This window comes from Equus caballus, chromosome 20 (assembly GCF_041296265.1).
Source record: "Equus caballus isolate H_3958 breed thoroughbred chromosome 20, TB-T2T, whole genome shotgun sequence".
NCBI classification, from domain to species: Eukaryota; Metazoa; Chordata; class Mammalia; order Perissodactyla; family Equidae; genus Equus; species Equus caballus.
Genome location: NC_091703.1, coordinates 6,623,849 through 6,646,841, shown reverse-complemented (window position 1 = coordinate 6,646,841; position 22,993 = coordinate 6,623,849). Strand labels below are relative to the sequence as shown.

At 42.0% G+C, this 22,993-nt stretch overlaps 1 protein-coding gene across 2 annotated transcripts in view; it reads right to left on the bottom strand.

Moving 5' to 3' along the window:
• CDYL (chromodomain Y like) overlaps positions 1–22,993 on the bottom strand; it is a 247,461-nt gene that overhangs the window by 211,207 nt on the left and 13,261 nt on the right. For both annotated transcript variants that reach the window (XM_023624396.2, XM_023624393.2), the window contains exon 3: positions 10,977–11,063. In XM_023624396.2, coding sequence (XP_023480164.1) covers positions 10,977–11,063 — 87 coding nt within the window. The remainder of the gene's footprint in view (positions 1–10,976; positions 11,064–22,993) is intronic.

Here is a 22,993-nt window from a genome sequence, read left to right as displayed (position 1 = left end):
GGTCCTGGCGTACAACAGCAGTCACAGCACAGCCTCTGCCTCCTACCCATCTCGCGTATTCCTTCACATAGAAATGTTTATCAACTCATTAAAAAAAAATAAACTTTTCTTTTTCAATTTATTCAGATGGCAGAGATGTCATCTGTTTGGAGAAATGGGAGCAGGAAATGAGTATCTATTGGAATGAGCAGAGATCTGGAAATGCAGAGACTGTGATTTTGGCTCAGGCTCCAGAGGGATCCGCCAGTGTGCCCAGGGAGGTGAGCCCCACCCTCTGGGCCTCAATCTCCTTGTCTGCAAAATGAAGCAAAACGCTGGTTGCTAAGATTCCTTCTGGTCTTACAACTCTATTATAGGAGTGAAGATGTTTTCCACCCTCCTGTTAGACTTCTAGGAAGAGAAGAATTTTAGGAAACTTCTGAATAGCAGAGGGAATAAGATTGCGAAGCCTTTAGGGATTGTTAATTATATAAGCCAAGAGACTTCTTGGCTTTTTGCATGTTTCCCCTTTTTATCTTTCTCAACTCCATCATCAGTTTGACAGTTTACCAAGATTTCTCTTCTTTGTTCTTCCTTTCATTAAAATGGATTTTCATGTTTTTGCCATCACTCTCTCCATCCGACTACATACTTCTTCCTTTCCTGGTTCCCCTTCCTGTGTCTGTTCATGCTCTTGGCTTTCTTCCTTCCACACATCTCCCAGTGCCATCATACCTCAGTTTTGCTCCTGTCTCAATTCTTGCTATCAATTTCTACTTTTGTTTACTCAGAATTTTTTCTTTCTCACACTCCAACAGAAGCCAATGAGACGTTTTCCACGTAACCTGTTATTAATACATATTCTTTATGCATTTTCCCCGGTGGAAGAGGGAGCAGTAGGAATCCTTTATCTCCTGGAAAACTTGCCCATGTGACTTGGTGTATCAAGAAGTTATCTGACATGCTCAGTGAATGGCATGTATCACTGCAGGTTCGTTCATTCATATGCTCAACTGATGTTTATTAAATACCTGCTATACGTAGCATTGTTTCAAGGAAAAGGGACAGTGAACACAAAAATGGATAAGATAGATTTCTCTTTTGGAATTTAAAATATAGGAGGAAAGGCAGACTCATAAACGAAAGAATTATGACACAGTGTGACAAGTGCCATGTTGCTATGGGAACCTGGGGCAGGAGCCCCTAATGATTCCTGTGGGAAAGCTTCTCGGGGGTATTGCATTTGACTTCCAAAACATGGTGGTTTCTTTTCTGTCACCTGCTGCTAGGTGTCGCTAACTTAGAGGCCTTGCATTGGTGGGAAGTAGACTCATGCTCCAATTCTGTTTTGTCTGTGTCAGGCACTAAAGGAGCCACAACCTCAGTTGTCCATTTTTCAGACAAACGCACTAAGCACTTGTGCAGGCTGTCTAGGACAAAAATGATCAGGATTCAAAAGGGCAATCTATACCTGTGTTTTCAAAGCAAAAAACCAAGTACTCAATTTTTGGGAACTCCGTGATTGAGGAAATGGAAGTTATAGTGGCAAGGGTGGGGTCTTAAGGAAAAGTTCACCCCAGTAATGACCACCTATCCAAAAATAAAGAAAAAAAGAAAGAATGAACTTCTGAGATTTCTATGGATTTGAATCCTATTGATTCTTTTCAATTAAAATTCAGAAATGTTTTAGGTAATAATCCATTAATGCCTACACATCTTTAGCATCAAATAATTTATCAGAGTAGCTAGGAGAGAGATCCTAAGACAAAAGATCTAATTTTGGATAGGGATTAGGGCAAATATCCTAGAATGGGGGAAGACCCCAAAGAGTAGACTGGGCTGGGGGGCCACAACAATGGGAAGACCTGGCCCATGTGTGCACAGCGCAAGGATGAGGAAAGCCTGGAACACTTGTGTAGGGAAGAAGATCAACTTTCTCTCCCTGGTTAATCGCATCCTTTCCTGGCTCCAATTACTCTGTATTCCAACAGCTGTACTATTCCAGGCCAGATCGCTCCAGTGAACTCTAGACTCCTGTGACCTCTATTTGATATCAACTTGTCCCCAAACCTGCTCCTCTTCTCCCTATTTCTGGTCCCACTCACTCACTTAATTTTCCAAACCAGAAACTTAAAATATACAAGGATGTTGAGCTTGACTCCGCCTTCTCCCTTATCCACCATCCTTAAGCAGGTGTCAAGCTGTTGTCTCCACCTCCTCAGTAGTGTTCTGGTCCGTCCACTTCTGTCCGTTTGTGTTGTTGCACCTTAGTCCTGGCCGTCACCAACTCAAGACTGCATTAACGTGATAGACTCCTCCACCGAACATCATCTTTCAAGCCATCCTCCACCCTGAAACTAGGGTGAACTCTTTAAAGCACAAATCTGATGTGTCCCTCTTGTGTTCAACATTCCATTAGCCTCAGGATAAAATCCAAATTGGTTAGTATGGCATATCAGGGGCTTCAGGATTTGAACCCAGCCTCCAGGCTGACTGTTGTCACATGCCTACCCATTGCCCCCCAATTCTATTATATCCAGCGATTCTCTAAATGTATGCTTTCTCTTGCTCTGGGCTTTTGCACCTGTTGTCTCCTCTACTGGGACTGCCTTCCTGTCTGCCTCCACTTGGCCGACTTCTATGTACCCTTCTAGTTCTCTGCTTGGGCCTCATCTCCTACAGAAAGCCTTTTCTCCCCCCATTTCTCCACAAGACTGGGGAAATGTGCTTACACAGCACCCAACCTTACCCCTACCAGCACTTAACGTCCTGTTCTATGAGTACAGAGCTGGGCTTTGTAATCCAATCATACGTGCAGTAACTGGCACAGAGTGGATACTCAGTATTTGAGGAAAGAAGGAGGGAGGGGAGGAAAGGGGTTTCTGAGAGTAAGTTGAAAGGTCTTCAAATCATACTTGGTTTATATACTTATTTTTCTAAATGCTAACCTCTTCCTCCTCCCCCCTTTCTGCTCATTAACACCATAATATGTGGCTTAAAAATATCAATTAATAGTCTATGGCTGGAGTGACTTCCCTCCTGATGAAACCTGATTGATTATGCTGGTAATGAATGATTGTCTAGTACTGAATAGTTAATGTGGTTGGGTCACTCCTTTGAGGAAAAACCAAAAAGCAAAAATTTATCATTATGAACAATATACCATAGTGGACAAGAGATTAGCTTTGGTCTCTGTGAGACCTCAATTCAAGTCTTGTCTCTGCCATTTGCTATGATCTTGGGTAAATTATTTAACCACTTTAAGTCTTAGTTTCCTCATCTGTAAAATGGAGATCATAGTGGTATTTGCCTCATAAGCTTTTTGAGGATCAACTAAGGTATACAGAGAGTTTAGTACTTTGCCATTTAGCACCTAGTGTCAGAAAATGTCGGTTGTTAAAATCATCATCATTTCAGGACTCTGGATGACTCTTTGATTTCAACATCTCTCTTTCTCTTTTTCTCCCAATTTAGCGATTTATAGTCAGATTCTGGACTGATGGGCTCCAGCCACCTTTCTCTTTTCCCCTCCATGTCCTCCTTCCCAGCTCTCACCCAACCTTTGTTCTGCTCAGCAGTAATTAAGCCCCCACCCCTCTGTTGTCAACCTCTGCTTTTTTCTGAGTCAGGAATTAGTTGACATAATCATGAAATCTTCTCCTTATGGGAAACATCATCTCAAATCCTGTTCCTACTTGAGCAAAGGCTTACCAGCTACATAGGAAGAGGAGCTGTTATCACGTGTGCGCATGGGTGTTTTATCTAAGTCATAAACTCTCAGGTTTATGTTATTACAAGGAACTGTTAGAATTAATGCATAAATATGTGTTTCTTGTCATATTCTACATCTGACTAGTCACATGTTTGTGTGTAGCACCTTGTTCTGTGTTTAAAACACTATTATTTTGCATTTTTGTATTTTATGCAGCTAAACCTCATCCTAATCAATATGAACTTTGACACCTGGGAGTTGGATGATATAAATGACAAAATCCAGTAGTGTCATTGGCTTAGCAGGAAAAGTCAGATATTGAGCAGTGATGAAATAGATATCATTGGTTGGAAATTTAGCGACCTGTGTTGTACTGTAGCAAAACATTTGATCCAATTGTCACTTGCTGAATAGTGTAAAGAAAACATGCAAACTGAGGATGTAGATAGGGAAAAAGGTGGGAAACGTAAACTTTTGGTTTGTGTTGGTTGCTTTTGTGGCTTGTAGCCAAGTACTCATAACCGAAAAAATGAAGCTGGGCTGGAGCTACCCTGCCTGCCAACAGTGGTGGAAAGGACCCCAGCCTTGCTAAGAGATTGTCTCTGCCTGTGATCTGAATTGACTAGGAGTCCTGTAACTGGAAGTCCTGGAGGGGGTGAAAAATCCAACTACTTCTTTCCTCAGACTAAGCAGTAGTAAGAAGTGACAGCAAGCCCATCCAGCCTTGGCAGGAGATGAGAATGCGGCCCCAAGCCCTTTGCAAGCATCTTCCCTAGGTATTCACAGCCAGATATTAGAAACAAGCCCTGCCATGAAGATCAGATAAAGGGTATTGCCATCCCACCCAACTTTTTCTTTTTTTGTTTCAAACGATCTCAAGGATAGCCAGCTTTAAATTGAGAGGGAAGGATGGGCAGAGCATAAAGAGCTATAATAAAAGATGGGGGGGCCAGCCTAGTAGTGTGGCAATTTGCACACTCCGCTTCGGCAGCCTGGAGTTTGCCAGTTTGGATCCCAGACGTGGACCTACTCACAGCTTATCAAGCAGTGCATGGCAGGTGTCCCACATATAAAATAGAGGAAGATGGGCATGGATGTTAGCTCAGGGCCAATCTTCCTCAGGAAAAAGAGGAGGATTGGTGGTGGATGTTAGATCAGGACTAATCTTCCTCAAAAAAAAAAAAAAAAAAAAAGATCAGAGTCTTCAGCCTTAAAGAGTGTTTCCAGACCCAGTTTTAGGCTGTGGTAACTTACACTTGGAACTGACTGGAAGCAAATAGGTTGGAAACTTACTACATTTGGACAGGAACTTCCAGCTTGGCCTGTAAAAACTTCCAATTATTCAACTCTCAAAAGAATCCCTGGGTCTCTGCACCTGCACAAGCAAGAAGTTGGCTGTGGGAACCATTCAGCTCCAAAGAAGATCGTACCTTCCAACGCCTCTGGCTCAGATTTAGCCACGGAGGAAAATGGACACGGAAGAACCTCCGAGAGGGCAAAGTCAGAGGTTATGGGGGACAGCGGATGAGGGAGTTCCTCCAAGGCAGCAGCTGCCAGAGGGTCCAATCAAGGAATGTACTCCACCGCCAGAAAAGGGAGCCTTCGCCGTTTCTAGCCCGTAGGATTTGATAATTGCTATAGACCCAGACCTGCACTATTTCCTTTTCCTCCCTTTTCTGATGGGAGTTTTTTATCATGGTTATTATGCTCCTACTTCAGCAATTATGTTGCATGTAAATGCAGATAATTTATTATTTGGTTTATAAATTACCAGAACTTGAGGAGCCACATCTGAAAGTGATCGAGATGACTGCCCATCACCTAGAAATCCTGGACTTTGAGCGAGGTGCAGTAACTGGATGAGACTTTGGGGTTGTCTCCTTTGCAAAGGGAAATGCATGGGTCTATGTAGGAGAAAATAATATGCATGGATATTTGGAGAGCCAAAGGGGCAGAGTAGAGCAGAAACTTCTGGCTGCCTTTCCAAATCCACTCTTCTCTTCTCCTTTAATAAAAGAATCCTGATTTTTAAGAAGGCACCTTGCCGCCCGGATAGAAATCTACATTTCTCTGCCTCCCTTACCATTTAGGTGTGGCCAGGTAATTAAGTTCCGGCCAATGAGATAAAAAGCAGTCATGTTGCAAGGAACTTCCTGGAGGTCTTCTTAAAAAGGAAGGGCCTGCCCTCCCTCCTCTCCCATTCTGCTGAATTGAGTGCTGATGTTCTGGTTGGAACTTCAGCCACCATCTTGGACTGGGAGAATGAGAGCCACAGAGAGCTCAAAGAAGCATGATGATGTCCTGGAGCCACCAAATTAGCCCTGGATTGCCTTCCTCCAGATTTCTTTTAACTGAGAAAGAAAGTTCTATCTTACTTAAGCCACTATATTTTGGAGTATTGTGATATGAAACTGAATCTATCATGGTTGACACACTCTCTATGCGTCGTTTGGCCAATTGAAGTCTACGAATATGGAGCAGTTGACCTAGTGATGTGGATTTGAGGTCCCGTTCACTGATCAGCTGAGCTATTTCCTGGGAGGCTGAAAAGAAATACCTATGTTGCTTCCTTTAGTTTGGAAACAGCCAGCTTTAGATTGAATTACGATGCAAGCCTCATAAATTTTCAGGATTGGAAAAAATTCCATAACGTTTGGCCGAATTGAAATGATTGTAGAGTGTGCATCTCTTCCGGCGAATGGCATCCTGCTTTCTCTGTGGATACAGAGAAAAGAACTAGGGGTTACGGTTTGGGTGGGAACAGCTCTGTCACCCGTGTCCTCTGATCTAGCCGCAGTGTCCAGTGTTAGAAAGAAGGGGTGTTTTCATGTGTCTTGATAATTTAGAAAACAGATTCATCAGAAAAGTAGTCAAATTTAGTATATTAAATTCAGTTCAATGGATATTTATTTTACTTTCTATGGGCTTACATAGGATTTCTCAACTTCTGCACCGTTGATATTTTGTACTAGATAATTCCTTGCTGTGGGGGGCTGGCCCGTGCAACGTAGGATGTACAGCAGCATTCCTGGCTTCAACACTCCACATTCTAGTAGCAACACCCACCATCCCAGTTGTGACAATCAAAATGTCCAGACATGCCCAGGGGATCAAAATAACCCTCAGTTAAGAACTATTGGCTTGACCTGAGGCTCCTTGCTAATTTCATGTTGTTCTACAATACACGGAGCCTGCCTTTAGATGGGGTGCTGGACAGGGAGAAGCCACCAGCTTGCTGTGGGAGGGACACGGGACCAAATTACACTTTACTTACCTATACTTGACAGAAAATCTCAAGATTAGCTTTAATTTAACAAGTACCTAATGAAGGTCACACACTCTCCTTAGTATTTCACATTCACTACTTTTTTGGGGGGAAAGTTTTTAAAAGTAAAGTACAATAACAATTTTCCCATATTTCCTTCAACAGAAATTTGGTATGTTTCCAGGCCTTCTTTTTATAACTTTGCTACATAGATATGCATCTGTGAACAGTATTTAGTGTTGATTTGAGTATTTAAGGATATTGTCTGAGGTTCCTCCACATTGCCACGTATAAATCTGGTTAATTTGTGTGTAGTATTCCATTGTATGAATTGCTGCAATTTATTTATCCATCCTTCTACAGATGGCCATCTGAGTTGGTTCTGGTTAATCTCTATTAAAAAGCAACACTACAGTAAACATCTTTATATGTCTCTTTGCACACACGTACAAGGGATACCTCAGAAGTAGAAGTACTCAATCAGAGGCTGTGCCTATTTCTAACTTTACTGAAAAACGCCAATTTGTTCTCCTAGGTGATTGGATAAATTTGCATTCTCACTAACAGTACGTAAGAATCCCCAATTCCCCACAATCTTCTCCAACACTTGGATTTATCAGAATTTTAAAGTTTTTCTAATCTTCTGGGAGGGAATATCTCACTCTGGGTTTGCATTTCCATGTTTTTGTTGAAGTTGCATGTTTTTTCCTGTATTTGTTGGCTATAATGTTTCTTCTGTGAATGATTGTTCATATCCTTTGTCCATTTTTATATAGGCTTTTCTTTAAAAAGTTTGTTTAAAAGAATTTTAGTATGTCCCATATACTGATGTTTTGTTTATTTTATACATTACAAATATCTTCTTCCAGGTTTTTGTTTGTCTTCACTTTTCCTAAGATGTCTGTTATTGCATTGAAGTTTTCAACTTTGATGTAGTCCACTTTATATATATTTCTTTTTATCATTTGTCCTTTTGGGGCCTTATTTAAGAAAGCCTTTCCTATTCCAAGGTCATAAACATATTATCCTATATTTCTAATAGTGTAAATATTTTATTTAAACATTTATTTCTCTGAATCTTCTGAGTCTTTTTGTGTGTATGGTGTGAGGTAAGGATCTCTTTTATTATCTCTCAACCTCACAGCAACCCTAAGAAGTAGGCATTATTCCCATTTCACAGATGGGAAAACTAAGTTTTAAAGAAATGATTGCCCAAGTTTCATAGATAGTAAAGGGCAGCAGAGCCAGGCCTTGAAGAAGCCCATGCTGTTTCCCATGTGGTGTGGTGCTGCCCCAGAAGGCCAGGTGCAAATGAGCATATTTTATTTTTTAAGAAATTTCCTCGTATCCTTACTGAGAGGGTGTTACTTATCTCTAGATATATCCTAGAATGGAGATTCTGAGGTTAACTCATTTCTTTCCAGTGTGGAAGTTCAGATCCACTTTGTTCCAGGATCCTCCAAGCCTTATTTGGCTTGGAGCACGAGTGGTCAGTGACCAAGCCTTGGACTGAACTGGAAATAAGAGAGAGGTGGAAGTGGCCTCAGCCATCACTGATTCCTGGGATTTAATCTATATATTTAGGGTTCTCTCCCTGTCTTTTGCTGCTCGATTGTTTTCTGGAGGTAGATGTGGTGGAGTCAGGGCAGAAAAAAGAAGGGAAGGTACTAAGAGTCCAAAACAGCTATTTATAGTGTCACTGTTTTTGTCATTGATTTATAAGATTGCTTCATAATAGAGGACAATTAGCTCCTTTTCTGTAATTTTTGTTGCAAATATTTCTTCAAGTTTGTTATTTTTCTCTTTAGTTTTGTCTGTGATATCATAATGTTTTGACAGATCTTTTTGTGTCATCAAATCTATCAATCTTCCCCATTGTTTATTCTATTACTTTTATACTGGCTTTAATCAGTTAAAATTACATATAGTTTCCTTACAAAAACTTTAAAAGTTCTCTTTAAAGCTTGTTTTTCATCATATAAACAAAATTTTTTTTTATTAATTTTTTTTCTGACAGTACAAAAGAGTTTAACATGAAAAGTAAATCCTCTGCCCTCCTCCCAACCTCCGGCTGCACTCCCCAGAGGTGATCACTGTTAACTGGGGATCAGTTCCAAAATATTTTCGTGAATGTAGAGTGTAAACTGAATTCACAGCAGCAGGTCACATGGTGGACTTTTTCTTTCGTCTCGGAGTTGCGTGTCCCAAAGCTGAGGACTACTGGCTTTAATTTTCTCTAGTCTTAAGGGTGCGGCAAGCCTCACCAAGAGGCCACCAAACCAGCCCTGCAGCCACCTCCCTCCGCCCTCGTTGACCTATATAAACAGAGACAGAAAGGCTGCGGAGGAGGGCTCCCTGGAGGAGGGAGCCCTCAGGCTAGGGCGAGGGTTCTTGATCTGGAGTCCTCAGGGATTTGTGGATAGAATTCAGAGGGTCCATCAAAGAGAACAGATTAGTGGCTACCAGGGGAAAGGTGGGGTGTGGTGTGGGCACAAAGGGTGAAGGGGTGCACCTACAACACGACTGACAGACAATAATGTACAACTGAAATTTCACAAGACTGTAACCTATCATTAACTCAATTAAAAAAAAAAAAAAGAATTCAGAGGGTCCATGAACATGCATAGGAAAAATAGTCCATCCTTATTTTCACTATCTTCTAGCTGAAATTTGGCATTTCCTTCCATTATGAATGTAGGCAACAAACTACAGTAGTATTAGCAACAACTGTAACTTTGTCACCAGTCGAAATCACAGGTATTTCATGTCACATACAGTTGTTGCAGATCTCTCAAAATATCATTTATACTCATCGCCACTTAGAAATTACTGCTCGTACTTATTACATAACGTGTTAATAAAGCAGCATACATATTAGAGTACAAATTTAAAAAATGTTTTTGATACCTGCATTTTAATATAATTAGTTTCCTTTGTAATACTGTGTATTTTATTTTATAAATTTAAAAATGTTATTCTGAGAAAGGGTCTACAAGTTTTGCCAGGCTGCCAAAGGGATCCATGCATAAGAAAGATCTAGAGAGAGAGTGTGTGGTTTGGGGTGGTTCTCTGACTGGCCCCTCACAGCCAAATGAGGGGCTCTAAGGTTGTCACTAGTAGAAATTGAGTCTTGCCCTCTTGCTGGTGTCCTACCCAAGGTGGCTGGTTGGTGAGGAGCGCCCACCACAATGCCCCTCGGCCAAGCTGCAATGGGTGTAGCTGGCTGGGAGCCTGGGGGTGGGGCTGTGCGCAGAGATCACCTTGGTGCATCTCCTGGGTCAGAAAATAGTGCAGTGATGAGACCCTGAAGGGCCCCAAAAGAACCCACGCATGTGGGCCCTCTAGGCACAAGGGCACAGCTGCCAAGATGGGTCGATGCTGCAGGACTTATGTAAAAGCACTTTTGCCCTATTCTGTTAGCCTCCTTCCCCCAACCCCAGGAGGGTTAGAAGCAGCAGAAAGAGAGGGAGAAGAGGAGTACCCACAAAAGGAACACCTGACTCCTCCTTCCCAGATGACCCCTCTGGCCACAAGTCTAGCCTGAGGTGCACAGAATGGGTGTGAAATTAACCTCTGACTTAGTCTGGCCTGCTGTTTTAATACCTGAAGCAGAATCTCAATGACCAGAATGAGGCTGCTCTTAAAACTGAGTGACTAAAGAGCTGTGTGTTCAGCCCAAGGAAAGACCAGAAAGGAAGATTTAAAGGCAGAGGTTGAAGGAAAAGTAGCACCATTTCATGGTGTACACCACGCGGTTTAGGCTGTCTACCATACTCGTCTTCTGTACTTGTTTATCCTTTTGTTCTTTCTTTCCTTTTTTTTTTAAACACAGCTCACTTTTTTTACTTTACTCTTCTGAGTCCTGTATATTTTTATGGTTTCATTTTCTAAAAACATGTAAGTCTTCAACCTGAGTAGCATTTTGCCATGCTATGTGGGAGAAGGGCAACGGACCTTTGACCCTGAAGTTAGGAGTCCCACTGTGACCAGGAAAGCCCTGGAGAGTCGCTGCACACCCACCTGGTAGGTTCCACTGGGAAGGTGTTGCCATACCTCCTGAGGCTTGCGGGGCTCTCGATCAGAGTTCAGCAGGCTGCTGCTCAGGCCCTGGAGAAGGGAAGGAAGGACAGTGTGCTGAGTCACATGGGAGACACCTCATGTTTGTGGAGAATCGGCACCAGAACTGAGGGATGCCTGGCGGAACACATTAGCAGGACCTTGGTGTCAGTGCCTCCTGGCTGTGGTCTGGAAGTATCGAGAGGCTGACTCTCTTAGATGGCTGAGGCCGATGGTGAAAGGGTAGGATGGATTTTCTGAGAGCTTTTGGAGGGTCCGAGGCAGCTTTCCATTGCTCCCAGCCTGCCCACCCCCATCACTATAGCACTATGGGTACTCAGCATCTTCATTGGCCCAGCCTCCTGCCTCACTGCGTGCTCCCCAGCCAACAAAATCCTCCTCCTCCCGCACTATTTCTGCCTGTCTTCTAGGCCTGTCTCTTTTTTCTCACTTTCATTTTCCTTTTCCATCTTAAATCTTTTGTTTCCTTTCTTTCCTTTCACTTATTTAATGCCTTCTCTTATCTCCTCATTTTTTTCCATTACCTCTTTTTTTTTATTCAAAACTCAAAGGATTCTGAGAATTTTCTTCCCACTCTAATCCAATCCTATAAACTACTTTTAAAATCATATATTTTTAATTTTTATCATGTAGTACTTCATACATACAACAAGATATAAAATGAAACAATCCCCTTGTATTTAATACCCCCCAAAATAAACATTACCATCCCCCTCCCTCCCCTCCACAGGTTACCACTACTTTGAATTTGCTTACATATTAATTTTTACAGGAGGTAATATTCCCAGAAATATTTTGTCGATCCATGATGGAAGGATAGGAGTAGAAGGAGCCAGGGTCCAAGGGCCCCTCCTCCACACAAAGCATGTGCGTTAGCCCCAGGCTGGCATGGCCCCTGGAGGTCTTACCATTGGAGTTAGGTGATGACAGCCCCCTTTAAAAGGCATGCTGGTTATTTAAGTAGACAGATACACCAGCACCCCTTACTACTGTAGGAAGGATTTACCTCTTAACAACTCACCAAAATGAAGATAGGATGGGAGAGTCATGATTTAGTAACACTTCACGTGAAAAAGACGTGAAGGCTTTAGTTAACTATAAGATTTATATAAGCCAAAAGTGTTAAGTGGCTTTGAAAAAGAAGAGTACAATCATAGATTATAATACCGGTGTTCCAAACACAGGTGATACTAGCAATGCTGTGTTCACGCTATGGCCAGAATAGCATACGCAATGTTAAACATCATGATGACACGACCAAAGTAACACCTGGTCATGCCCAAACCTTGAAAACACATGATGGAGAAGAAAATAAGCGTGTCACTGGTAATCGCACCACTCCGAAGAACCAAATGGAACAATTTTTTGAAGTATCCTTCCAGTATGTTTGCCAAATGGAAGCTAAAAATTAAGAGGGCCAGCAATGCAGTGTGTGCACTGTGGAAGGCAACAAGAATGGGGTGGGGAGTGAGGGTGTTTAACTTCAACTGTAGGAGTGCCATCACGTTAGGGAGGGAGTCCAAGCCCTCCGTGTACTTTCAGAGGAGGGGGCGGGTCTGCAGAGTGATGCTGAAAGGAGGTGTGCACTTGAAGTCGTTGGATTTTGCCTGGGGCCAGCTTCCTAAATGGTCTCCCCACTTTTAGCTTCTCTCCATTCCCATCCTTCTGTAATACAGTCACCGCGTTTTTTCCTAAAGCACAGATTGAATCACGTCATTCTCTTCTTGAAAAACAAGCCATAGCTTCACTGTCTTCAGGATAACAACTAAACTTCTTAGCATGGCATTAAAAGTCCTGCATGGCCTGGCATCCTTGCCTCAACTCCAGTGACATCTCATGCACACAGGGACCCAGTCACAGAGCCCACTTCTCTTCTGCTCTGTAGAGCACACACTTCACAGCTCTTTGCTCTCACAGTGCCCTATGACTAGAATTACTTTCCTTGAATTCTTTGTCTATTGAATTTTTTTCCCATTCTTCAATGTTGAATGCAAATGCCACTGCCTCTGTGGAGCCTTCTTTCCCAGAGTCCTCTGGCTCAGTTGATCTCTCTTTCTTCTGTACTCTCTCAGCAGTCTATCTTCAATAAAGGCATTGGATTTTGACATCTGTCTAGAATTTATGCTCCTTGAGGTCAGGAATCTGTGCCATTTTTGTGTGTGTGTAGCGCCTCTCTTCCATCTCAGGACGCGCTATAACTGCACGTTGGCTGATTGGACCGCCTGTTACAGGGGAGTGCCTATGGGAAACATAACCTATACATTTCATTGACTCTTCACTTCTTGCCCCTGTAGTCCAATCCAGCTTCGCTCATGAACAAGACTTTAAAATTGACTTGCTCAGCAAGAGGACATTTGGTGCCAGTACCGAGGCCATTAAGCTTTGTCTCCCAAGAATTTCCTTCTCTCACTTGGGAGCATGTAGGTTATGTTATCTGGTCAGAGAGTCTCAGAAAAACACAGAATTAAGTCTCCATGATCAATTCTGTAGTTTACCTCCAGCAGATGCTTTTAACCTCAGGCTGGTTTCACTGTGCCACCCGAAACTCACTTTGATCATTTTCCAGACTATCAGTGGTTGTAGATACTTATTCTAACGACATTTCAATCAAAACACATCATCAGGAAGATATATTCGCTGGAAGAAAATCACCTGATGTTGCCAACTAGAAAAGCTTTTGGATTTTTGGCTATGTCAGGTCACCTGCGCTGCTGTCTCTGCCTTTTGATCTTAATAGTCAAAAGGTGATTGGGTGAGTCACTTTTTTCACGGATAGACTCATAATTACTTAAGGACTGAGCCTTCTGCATGTAGACGTAAGAGAGGAGCTGTCAGAGCCATGTGTAGGTGTGGCGAACATTCCTTCCTCTGGACCAGTGGATGGCATGGGAGTAACCCGTCTGTGTGGGCTTTAGATATACGAGAGGGCTGAGACGGCAAAAGAGTCTGGAATATGGATGTGGGTTCTGTACCCTCAGCATGACTTGCTGATTCGGGTGTGGGGGTGTGTGTGTGTGTGTGGTTTGGGGGAATTCCAAGGGCAGAAACAAGGTTGCTAAAGAGGTGGGGTTTGTGTGTTTGGAGAAGAGGGAATTTTATTCTGCTTCTGTTGTTGTCCTGATGACTCAGTGTTGTAATTTATGATTTTACGTGGCTGACTACCCTGCTGGCCTGAGTCGGTATGCAGTAAACATTAAATAAAGCTTATTTTGAATTGACTTGATACTAAAAGGGAGGTCCGGATGTAGGAGGGAGGAGGAGCTCTGAGAAGGTACCCTGCTCGGCCTGGGTCCGGGAAATAGAACTGAGACCAAGGCCCAGCCTGGGTACGTGCAGGTTTGTACTAATTAATGAAGTAGTGTGGAACCATGCAAATAGTTTCAGTTGCCTATAGATTGTACCCCAAGCTTGCTTTGGATTGGAGGAAAATCGTTTTTCCACTTCAAATGGCCACCTGAGCTTGTTGTACTGGAGTGGGCAAAATACAAAGTGCACAGAAAGGGCCCTGACCCACGGCATCTCTTTAAAGGAAAAATGCTCTCAGATCTCTTTACAGTTGGAAGCAGAAATCTAACCCAGTGGCTGAAGCCTTCTGTCCAAGGGCTCACTAGAATTCCTTGACGAGGCTTCAGTGAAATTTACTTCCTTTCCCTTTAATAAGCAAGAGTCCAAGATTCCTCATCAGGAGTGGAGTGGAAACTGTCTTTTCTCAGGGCCTTTGGGCAGTTTAATTAATTGACCCCTCGGTGCCCAGCTTTCCTTATCTATTCCCTTTGTTTTTTGGTGAGGAAGATTGTCCCTGAGCTAATGTCTGTGCCAATGTTCTTCTATTTTGTATGTGGGATGCTGCCACAGCATGGCTTGAGGAGTGGTGTGTAGGTCTACACCCAGGATCTGAACCTGCCAACCCCGGGCAGCCAAAGCAGAGTGTGCTAACCCAACCACCCCATCACTGGGCTGGCCCCCATCTTTTTCGTTTTTTAGTTCAGCTGATAGCCAGCTCAAGATCTTGAAGCAAAAATAAGTGTTGTTAATAAGTAGAAGTGTTCTAGAACCAAGAGGGATAGAGGAGGAAGTCTGTGCAAGGAGGAGAAAGCTGACTGCAAAGATGAGAGCCCCTGAGAGCCACGGTCAAGGCCAAGGAAGAGGCTCCAGGCGTGAGAAAGTCAACATGTCGGGGGCTGAGCCTGAGGCCAGGCCCCACTAACCAGCGAAGCCCCAGGATATTTGGAGAGCAAACTTGGCTCAGATGTGGACCAGTCTCTGGCTAATCATATGCAAACAAACTTAATTTTACTGGGCGTGACCAGAGATAAAAGAAGTACCAGTCCAGGTCATTTCATGTGAGTGGAGTGATAACAACCTAATGAAGAAAAATTGTTTAGCTAGTTGAAAAGAAAACTTAAAAAAATCCCCATAAATTCTGAAGTATGGACTAACTATAAAATTAGTATTTTCCAGTAGTTTAAAATATGAATATTCTAACCAACAAATGGCTTCTGTCAACAGCACAAAGCTTGCTGCCATACTCTGGAGGAGAGGCAGTAACACACTTTAAATGTGGAAAAGGTTGGTAACACAGAAGAAAGAGCCAGCAAGACTGAAACCAACTAGTCCTAAACCACAAACACCAAAAAAAAAAGAAAAAAAGTCAACATACCATTTGTCACCATTTCACCACTAGCCTTGCTAAATAGCATTCATTGAGTACACTGAGCCCCCAGGTGGCAGCTGAAATCCTCAGCAAACACTGCGTTTTATTGTGGTGGTCCCACCCGAGAGGGCAGCTGGAAGCAGTTTGTCAGTGAAAATTCAAGAAAGAGAATCCATGACTTCTCAGGGCTTATGTTAAACATACAGTATCAAATGGAGGCACTTGAAAATTTCAATTTCTTTTGGCACAGGAGGAGAGGGCAGGGGGCAAGGGAGAAGGAGACAGGGGAGGAGCGGGCGGGGAGAAGGGGCAGACGGGGAGGAGGTGAGGGGCCAGGGAGGAGGGGGTGGGGGAGGAGGGGGCAGGGGATGAGGGTGGAGAGAGGGAAGGAGAAGAGAAACACTAGGCTTTGAGAAAGCAAATAATACTTGGTTAGAATTGGGCAAAGAGGGACGGCTTGATCATTTTTCCCTCATGGTTCTATACTAACTCATGCTCTTCACAACAGTGAGCCTGAGCCTGTGAAGGGCTGTGTGTTGCCAGTCTACCCGCATGTGGATAAGAAGTTCTTTTTGCTGTGTCTGAGAGGAGCCCTGATGTTTCCTCTCCATAAATACGTAAGATTTCTACCCTTCTCCCTCACTTGAATGCATGTTGCTTCGAGAAACTGCATTACTTATCGATTTGGATTACATCAAGTGGGTTGAAACAAGGAAAACTCCCACTTCTCTGGAAACATTCAATGGAGTGTCATACTTGTCTCACCTTGTCCGCTGTATTTGTGAATGGTTCCTAAGTGTCAAGGAGCAGAGGTGCGCAGATCCGTTTGGAGGTTCTATGACGTACATTTCTTCAGTTACTAAAATACAAAGTTACTAAAACTTTATATCTAAATGTATCTATACTAGGGTAAGGGAGAGTATGAGCTTGGGAAACAACATTAATTTAGGGTCTACTTAGTGTCAGGTATTTTTAAAAATTCTATTACTTAATCCTTATAATGACGAATGAGTTATCCATTATTTCCCTCATTTTACAAAGGAAGGAAGGAAGTCTCAGAGTAACTCGTTCAAAATCCCTCTGAAGATAATAAGCACGCTTCCCATGAAAACTTGTGGTTTCTTCAGGAGACATTAGCTGCTGTGATGCTGTGATTGCGTGGAATTTCAGCAGTTTGAATGCTATCACAATGAAATTAATTGTATGATACATTTATTGGGATTTTAACCTCTAAAAATTGGACTAAGGGTGACGGAGACGATAATAATAGAGATCCATTTCGGGGACCACATCAGTGATAGTTTCCTGTAATGTTTCTTCTGTAAACTTAAGTTGCCACTTAGCAAATCAGACGCTGTAGACAGGATATAAATACAGTACTTGCATCACTTGGTAACTTGTGCATTTGTTCCCAGCTTTGGCAAGAAGGAACATGCTTTCGAAAAGCGTGGAAATGCTCATCTTCCACGGGAACAGGCTGCCTCAGAGTAAAAACGTTGGCAGGATCTCACAGGGTAAATCCTCCAGTGTATCTCCTTAGTGCCACCCGAAAGGTACCCTTAAATTATTTTGTTGGAATTACAACGGGAGCGAATGGATGCAGAACTCAAACTGAGGCTTGGTCATGAAACTAGTGAAGGTAAATACTTTTGTATTTACACAAATATCTCCTTAGCCTTCAGGGTTCATTCGTTTTAAGTTAACTAAAGGTAGACCAGGTCAAGAGGTATAAAGAACTAATAACTTGATTTCTATTTACTTCTGCAAGGACTAGTTAGATCTGAACACTCAGTTTTTGGTACTAGCAAGTTGTCTCAGGAAAATGGTAGGTAAATGCCTAACATAATACTTTAAAATTTCTCCTTTTTTAAAAATTGCTAAGAGCAGACACCAGACTTCAGTCTCTTTGGGACCCTGCAGACCCACTCTGTGCTCTGCTCTATGGCCCGGGATGCTGACAAATGAGGACTCCATCAACAAAGGCAGCTTCCTTGGATTCAGCCAATGGGAGCACCATTGTGAATCTGGAGGGTGGGAGGTGAGGGAGGTAAGCGGCCTCTCTGCTGGGTTGTGGTGAATTCAGGTGGGGGCAGCCCTCACAGAACAGGTGCCTTCTCCAGGCTCTGATCATCATTCCGTCTCCTACCTCTTCAGGTGCTAGTGTCTCCCCACTGTTGCCAGCCCAGGATACTGCACGCATCTGTTGGTTTCCCCAACTCTGCCCACACCAGTGCAAATAACCTCTTTGTGACTCTCCTCGAATTACCCAGTTTGGCTGTGCCATCTCTCTCCAGCCTGGACCCTGACTGGTTCCTGTTCAGCATAGTGCTTTATACATAGCAGGACATTCATTGAAGGCTTTTAAATTCAATTAAATGGAGTGGTCTGACTATTCTGATGTTTTCATTCAAAGATTGCTTATACTAGGGTGACCAATTGTCCCTGTTTGTTTGGGTCTAAGGGGAGTTCCCAGGACTCAGGACTTGTAGTTCTAAAATCAGGACAGTTCTGGGCAAACCAGATGAGTTGGTCACTGTAGCATATACTCTTTAAAATTTTGAATTCATTTTTGAAGAACATTATCTTACCTTTCAAGACTTCTATGATCATTTTTAAGCTAAAGTTGTTTAACTAAACAATAATAGAATATTTCCCACCTATGAGAAAATCTGTGTTCTGAAATGCTTTTCTTAAGGCAAATTGTTGTGACATGAACAGAACATGCATTATTTTGTTTTGTCTGCTCAAATCTGTTTACTCTCCAGAGGAAGTCACCCGAGGAACTAGGAAGACATCAAGGAAGGATGTCAAAGTGCTTATTAGGAAGCTTTGAATGAATAGAGTGGCAAAGTGCATCGCAGTGAGAAATGAGGCTGCTTGAATATGCTTTCTGATTTAAAGGACACTTTCAGGGATTTCAAACAATAGTTTCTTGTATCCCTGTCTGTCCAGCACGCTGTTATCCTGAGGACACAGGAAGATATTTACATATTATGAAGGGCGTATTTTATTGCTTTGTGTTGGTAATTCCATTTATTGGTATATTTTCATTCCTAAGAGATGGATCAGTTGGAAGAGAAAAGCAGCAACCTCAGACAAAGCTAACTTTTTGAGAAGAAATCTTTATTTACATGTTGGAATATGGTTTGATGGTTCCATCTTTTTCCATCAGAAATATGTTTGTTAAATGACAATGTTAACAGCTATCAACTGCTTTAGTAAATAGGCTACCTCGGAGGAGGAAATTTAGCTGGGTTAGAAATCCATGATTTGAATGCTTTTCAGTTCAAGATGTTATTTTCTGGTAGGAGAGCTTTTGACTATTCATCCCAGGAGGCCAGAATCTAAACTACAGCCCTCCGTGGCGCCCAAGGGGGATTGGTTCTAAGAACCCCTGCGGATACCAAACTCCACGGATGCTTAAGTCTCTTATATAAAATGGCATAGCATTTGCATATAATCTGTGCATATCCTCCCATGTACTTTAAATCATCTCTAGATTACTTATAATAGCTAATACAATGTAAGTGCTGTGTAAATAGCTGTTATACTGTATTGTGTAGAGAATAATAAGAAAAAAGTCTGTACATGTTCAACACAGACGCAGCTGTCGTAGGCCTTTCCACCTGCATTTGGTTGAATCTGCGGATGTGGAACCCATGAAAACGGGGGGCCGACCTTATGCGTCCTTTTCCCCCTGCCATTTAGTATCAGTTTTCTTGATCTACTGCTCGCCAAATCATTGTGCCCTTCTAAGAGTTGGACGACTTATTTAAAACAAATTGGTAATGGTGGCTGTGGTTAAATTAGAATTTAATAACTCATCTTAGGTGTCTCAGGATAGGTCCCTTAAGTATTATTTCTACACTGAAATGACTGTTGTTAACATTGTTTTCCAACTATAAACTACTAACACATGGAGCTGTCATCTCCTTTGATAACAACTACTATAAGGAATGTATGAAAGACATTGACCTAAGTGTATTAAATTTAGTTCATTGGAACAAACATTTATTGAATGCCTACTAAGTGTAAGAGGACAATAGAAAATCAGATTTCACAATGGGAAGGTACTGATTCAAACATCAAACTATTGCAAAGAAAGAATCAGTAGTCACTCATTTTGGTTAGGTTAAAAAATTACGTATATTTGTAGATATTTTTAGACTGACTTTTCAAGACTAGTTTCCCTTTGTTTTGTAACCTTGTGAACTTTGTAAGAATTTGATTCAGTGTTTACGAGTAGCATGTTTTTCTTTAGAGAAGCATGAGAACATGAAATAAGATCCTAGAGTCCACAGTAAACTCTCCTTAGCTTCCCGGGCTTGCCCATAGATGTAGTTTGTGAGGTTAGTATGTGACGTTAGTGGCTGATAACACAGTAGAGTTTAAGTTTAATAAACTTAGTTATGACTGGGTCGCAATCCTGAGTTGCTGTTACCATTAAAATGGACTGCAGAAAGGAACACAGAGGCCAAAAGACCTATGACTCTGTGGAGCACAGAGGGGAGGGTTGGGTCCAAATCTAAGTTTTCTTTGGTGGCAGAGACAATATTCTCTCTCTGAAATGGCACTAGAAGGTATATTGGGGGAAATGGCAAGAGATCTTCAAAATGAAAATTCTGGTGACCATTTCAGTGAAGAGATTGTACTGACAAAAGATCAAGGAAATTTCACATTGCAGATGGACAGATCACCTGATCTTAACCCCAAATGGCTCATCTTGGGTGATAATGGTCTGCTTTGAGATATTAGTCACGGGTCACCCCATAATAGTTCTCCTGCCTTTGTTGTCTTCATTATGGCTTCATTCCTTTGATTCTAGAAGTCATTTTAATGTTCTTGAAAATCGGTCATGAAAACCCATGAAAAGTGAATATCTTACTGATTAAAGTGATTAGCAAATAGTGAGCTCAGGCCTTGCCAGAATGGGGGTCAAGCCAGGTGTATGGACGGAGAGAGAGTACGCATGATGGGTAAGAAGTACTTAAAAAGGAGGTAAGATGAGGCCAAAGTTTAAATCACTTGACGTTAAATTTTGTCTAAGCCCAATGTGTAATAATACAGTTAAACACATCTCTTTACTGTGTAATTCTGCTTCTAAAAATTTATACTAAGGAAAAACATCCAGATAAATGCACAAGTGTGTACATACAAGGACGTTTATCACAGTATCATCTAAAAGCAGTATAAAAGTGGAAGTAACCTGAATATCTATCAATAAGTGATTGGAATATTCTGCAGGAATCCAAAATGATGATGTAGATGTGTCCATTACAGAAGGCCAAGATATACTATTTAGTTAGAGAAAATAATATCAAAAATTATATCTAACATCATGTAATTTTTGTTTTTAAAAAATATGCAAGTTAAAAAAAGAATCAATTTGCAGATGTTGTTGTGTTAATTGTATTATAGTCATGCATCGCTTAATGACGGGGATATGTTTATTGTTGTGCAAACATCATAGAGTGTACTTACACAAACCTAGATGGTCTAGCCTACTACACACCTAGGCTCTGTGGTATAGCCTTTGTACGAACCTGCACAGCATGTTACTGTACTGAACACTGTAGGCAATTGTAACACAGGGGTATTTGTGTATCTAAACATAGAAAAGGTACAGTAAAAATATGGTACAAAGGATAAAAAATGGCACACCTGTATAGGGCACTTACCACGAATGGAGCTTGCAAGACAGGAAGTTGCTCTGGGCGAGTCAGTGAGTGAGTGGTGAGTGAATGTGAAGGCCTGGGACATTAGTGTACCCTAGTGTAGACTTTACACACTGTACACTTAGGCTGCACTAATTAATAAGAGATATTTTTCTTTATTCAATAGTAAAGTAACCTTCACTTTCTGTAATGTTTTTTTACTTTATAAACTTCAATTTTTTAAACTCTGTGACTTGTAATCACACAGCTTAAAACACCCATTGTACAGCTGTACAAAAATATTTTCTTTCTTTGTGTCCTTAGTCTATAAATTTTTTCTATTTTTAATTTTTGTTTACTTTTTAAACTTTTCTATTAAAAACTAAGACACAAACACATTAACCTAGGCCTACACAGGGTCAGGATCATCAACATCACTGTCATCCACCTCTACATCTTGTCCCCCTGGAAGGCCTTCAGGGGCAATAACACATGGAGCTGTCACCTCCTTTGATAACAATGCCTTCTTCTGGAATGCATCCTGAAGGACCTGCCTGAGGCTCCTCTTGAGGAGGGGTCACTCTTTTCAGAAATACGTCCCTGGTGGTTTGCTTGGTTTGTTTCTTTTTTCATCAGAGATTTGCTTGTAAGCAGGTAAACATTCCTCTCTACCAATGAAAACCTTTTGGTGGTGGCGTCCATGTTTTCAAACTTTTTAAGGAGTTTGTTGAGGTCTACAAAAGCTTCTGTGGATTTTCTTGGAGGTTCTTCTTTTTCTTCTCCCGGAGTTTCCTTTTTTCTTGCCTCTTCTTCAGCTATGCAATCCTGTTCCAGTTCCAACAACTCCTCATTAATCAATTCCTCAGGAACCACCTCTAGAGCTCCTCGATGTCATCCTCACCCACACCCAGGTTAAAGCTGTTTGCTGTCTCAACTGCAGCCTTATTGATTTTTGCAGCCTCCTCATCCTTGGCAAATCCTTTGAAGTCATGGATGAATCTCCTGAGTGTCTTCCTCCGGATGCCATTCATGCACTCCTTGATGACATCAGTCCAAGCCCAAGCAAGCTTCTTGACACAGTCATAGATGTTGTAATCCTTCCAGAGTTGCATCAGTATCTTCCTCAGTTGCAGCAATAGCCTGGGCAAAGGTCCTCCTCAGGTAGTAAGTCTTAGAAGCTGCTCTAACTCCTTGACTCACTGGTTGGATCAAAGAGGTGGTGTTTGGTGGGAGAAACACTGCTTTAATAGTGGGATGAAGATCACCCATAAAAGGAGGATGGCCAGGAGCATTATCAACAATAAGCAACATCTGGAAGGTGTGTTATTCTCCAAACAATGCTTCTCCATTTTGCTGGCATAGCAGTTCATGGGGGCCATCCACAGCTTCTTACTGCTCCTGTAGTACCTTACCAGTGTGTACTTACTGATCTGCTGAAGGCCCTGGGCTTCTCACTGTGCCAGGTCCCAAAGGGTTTCGATTAGTAGCCCACAACATTGCCTCCAAACAAGACTCTTATCCTTCCCTTAAAAGCCTTGAAACCTGGCATTGAATTGGTCTCCTTGTAGATGAAAGTCCTTTCAGGCATCTATTTCCAGAATAGTGAGGTTTCATCCATATTGAATAATTTCTCTGCCAAGTAATTTTCCTCC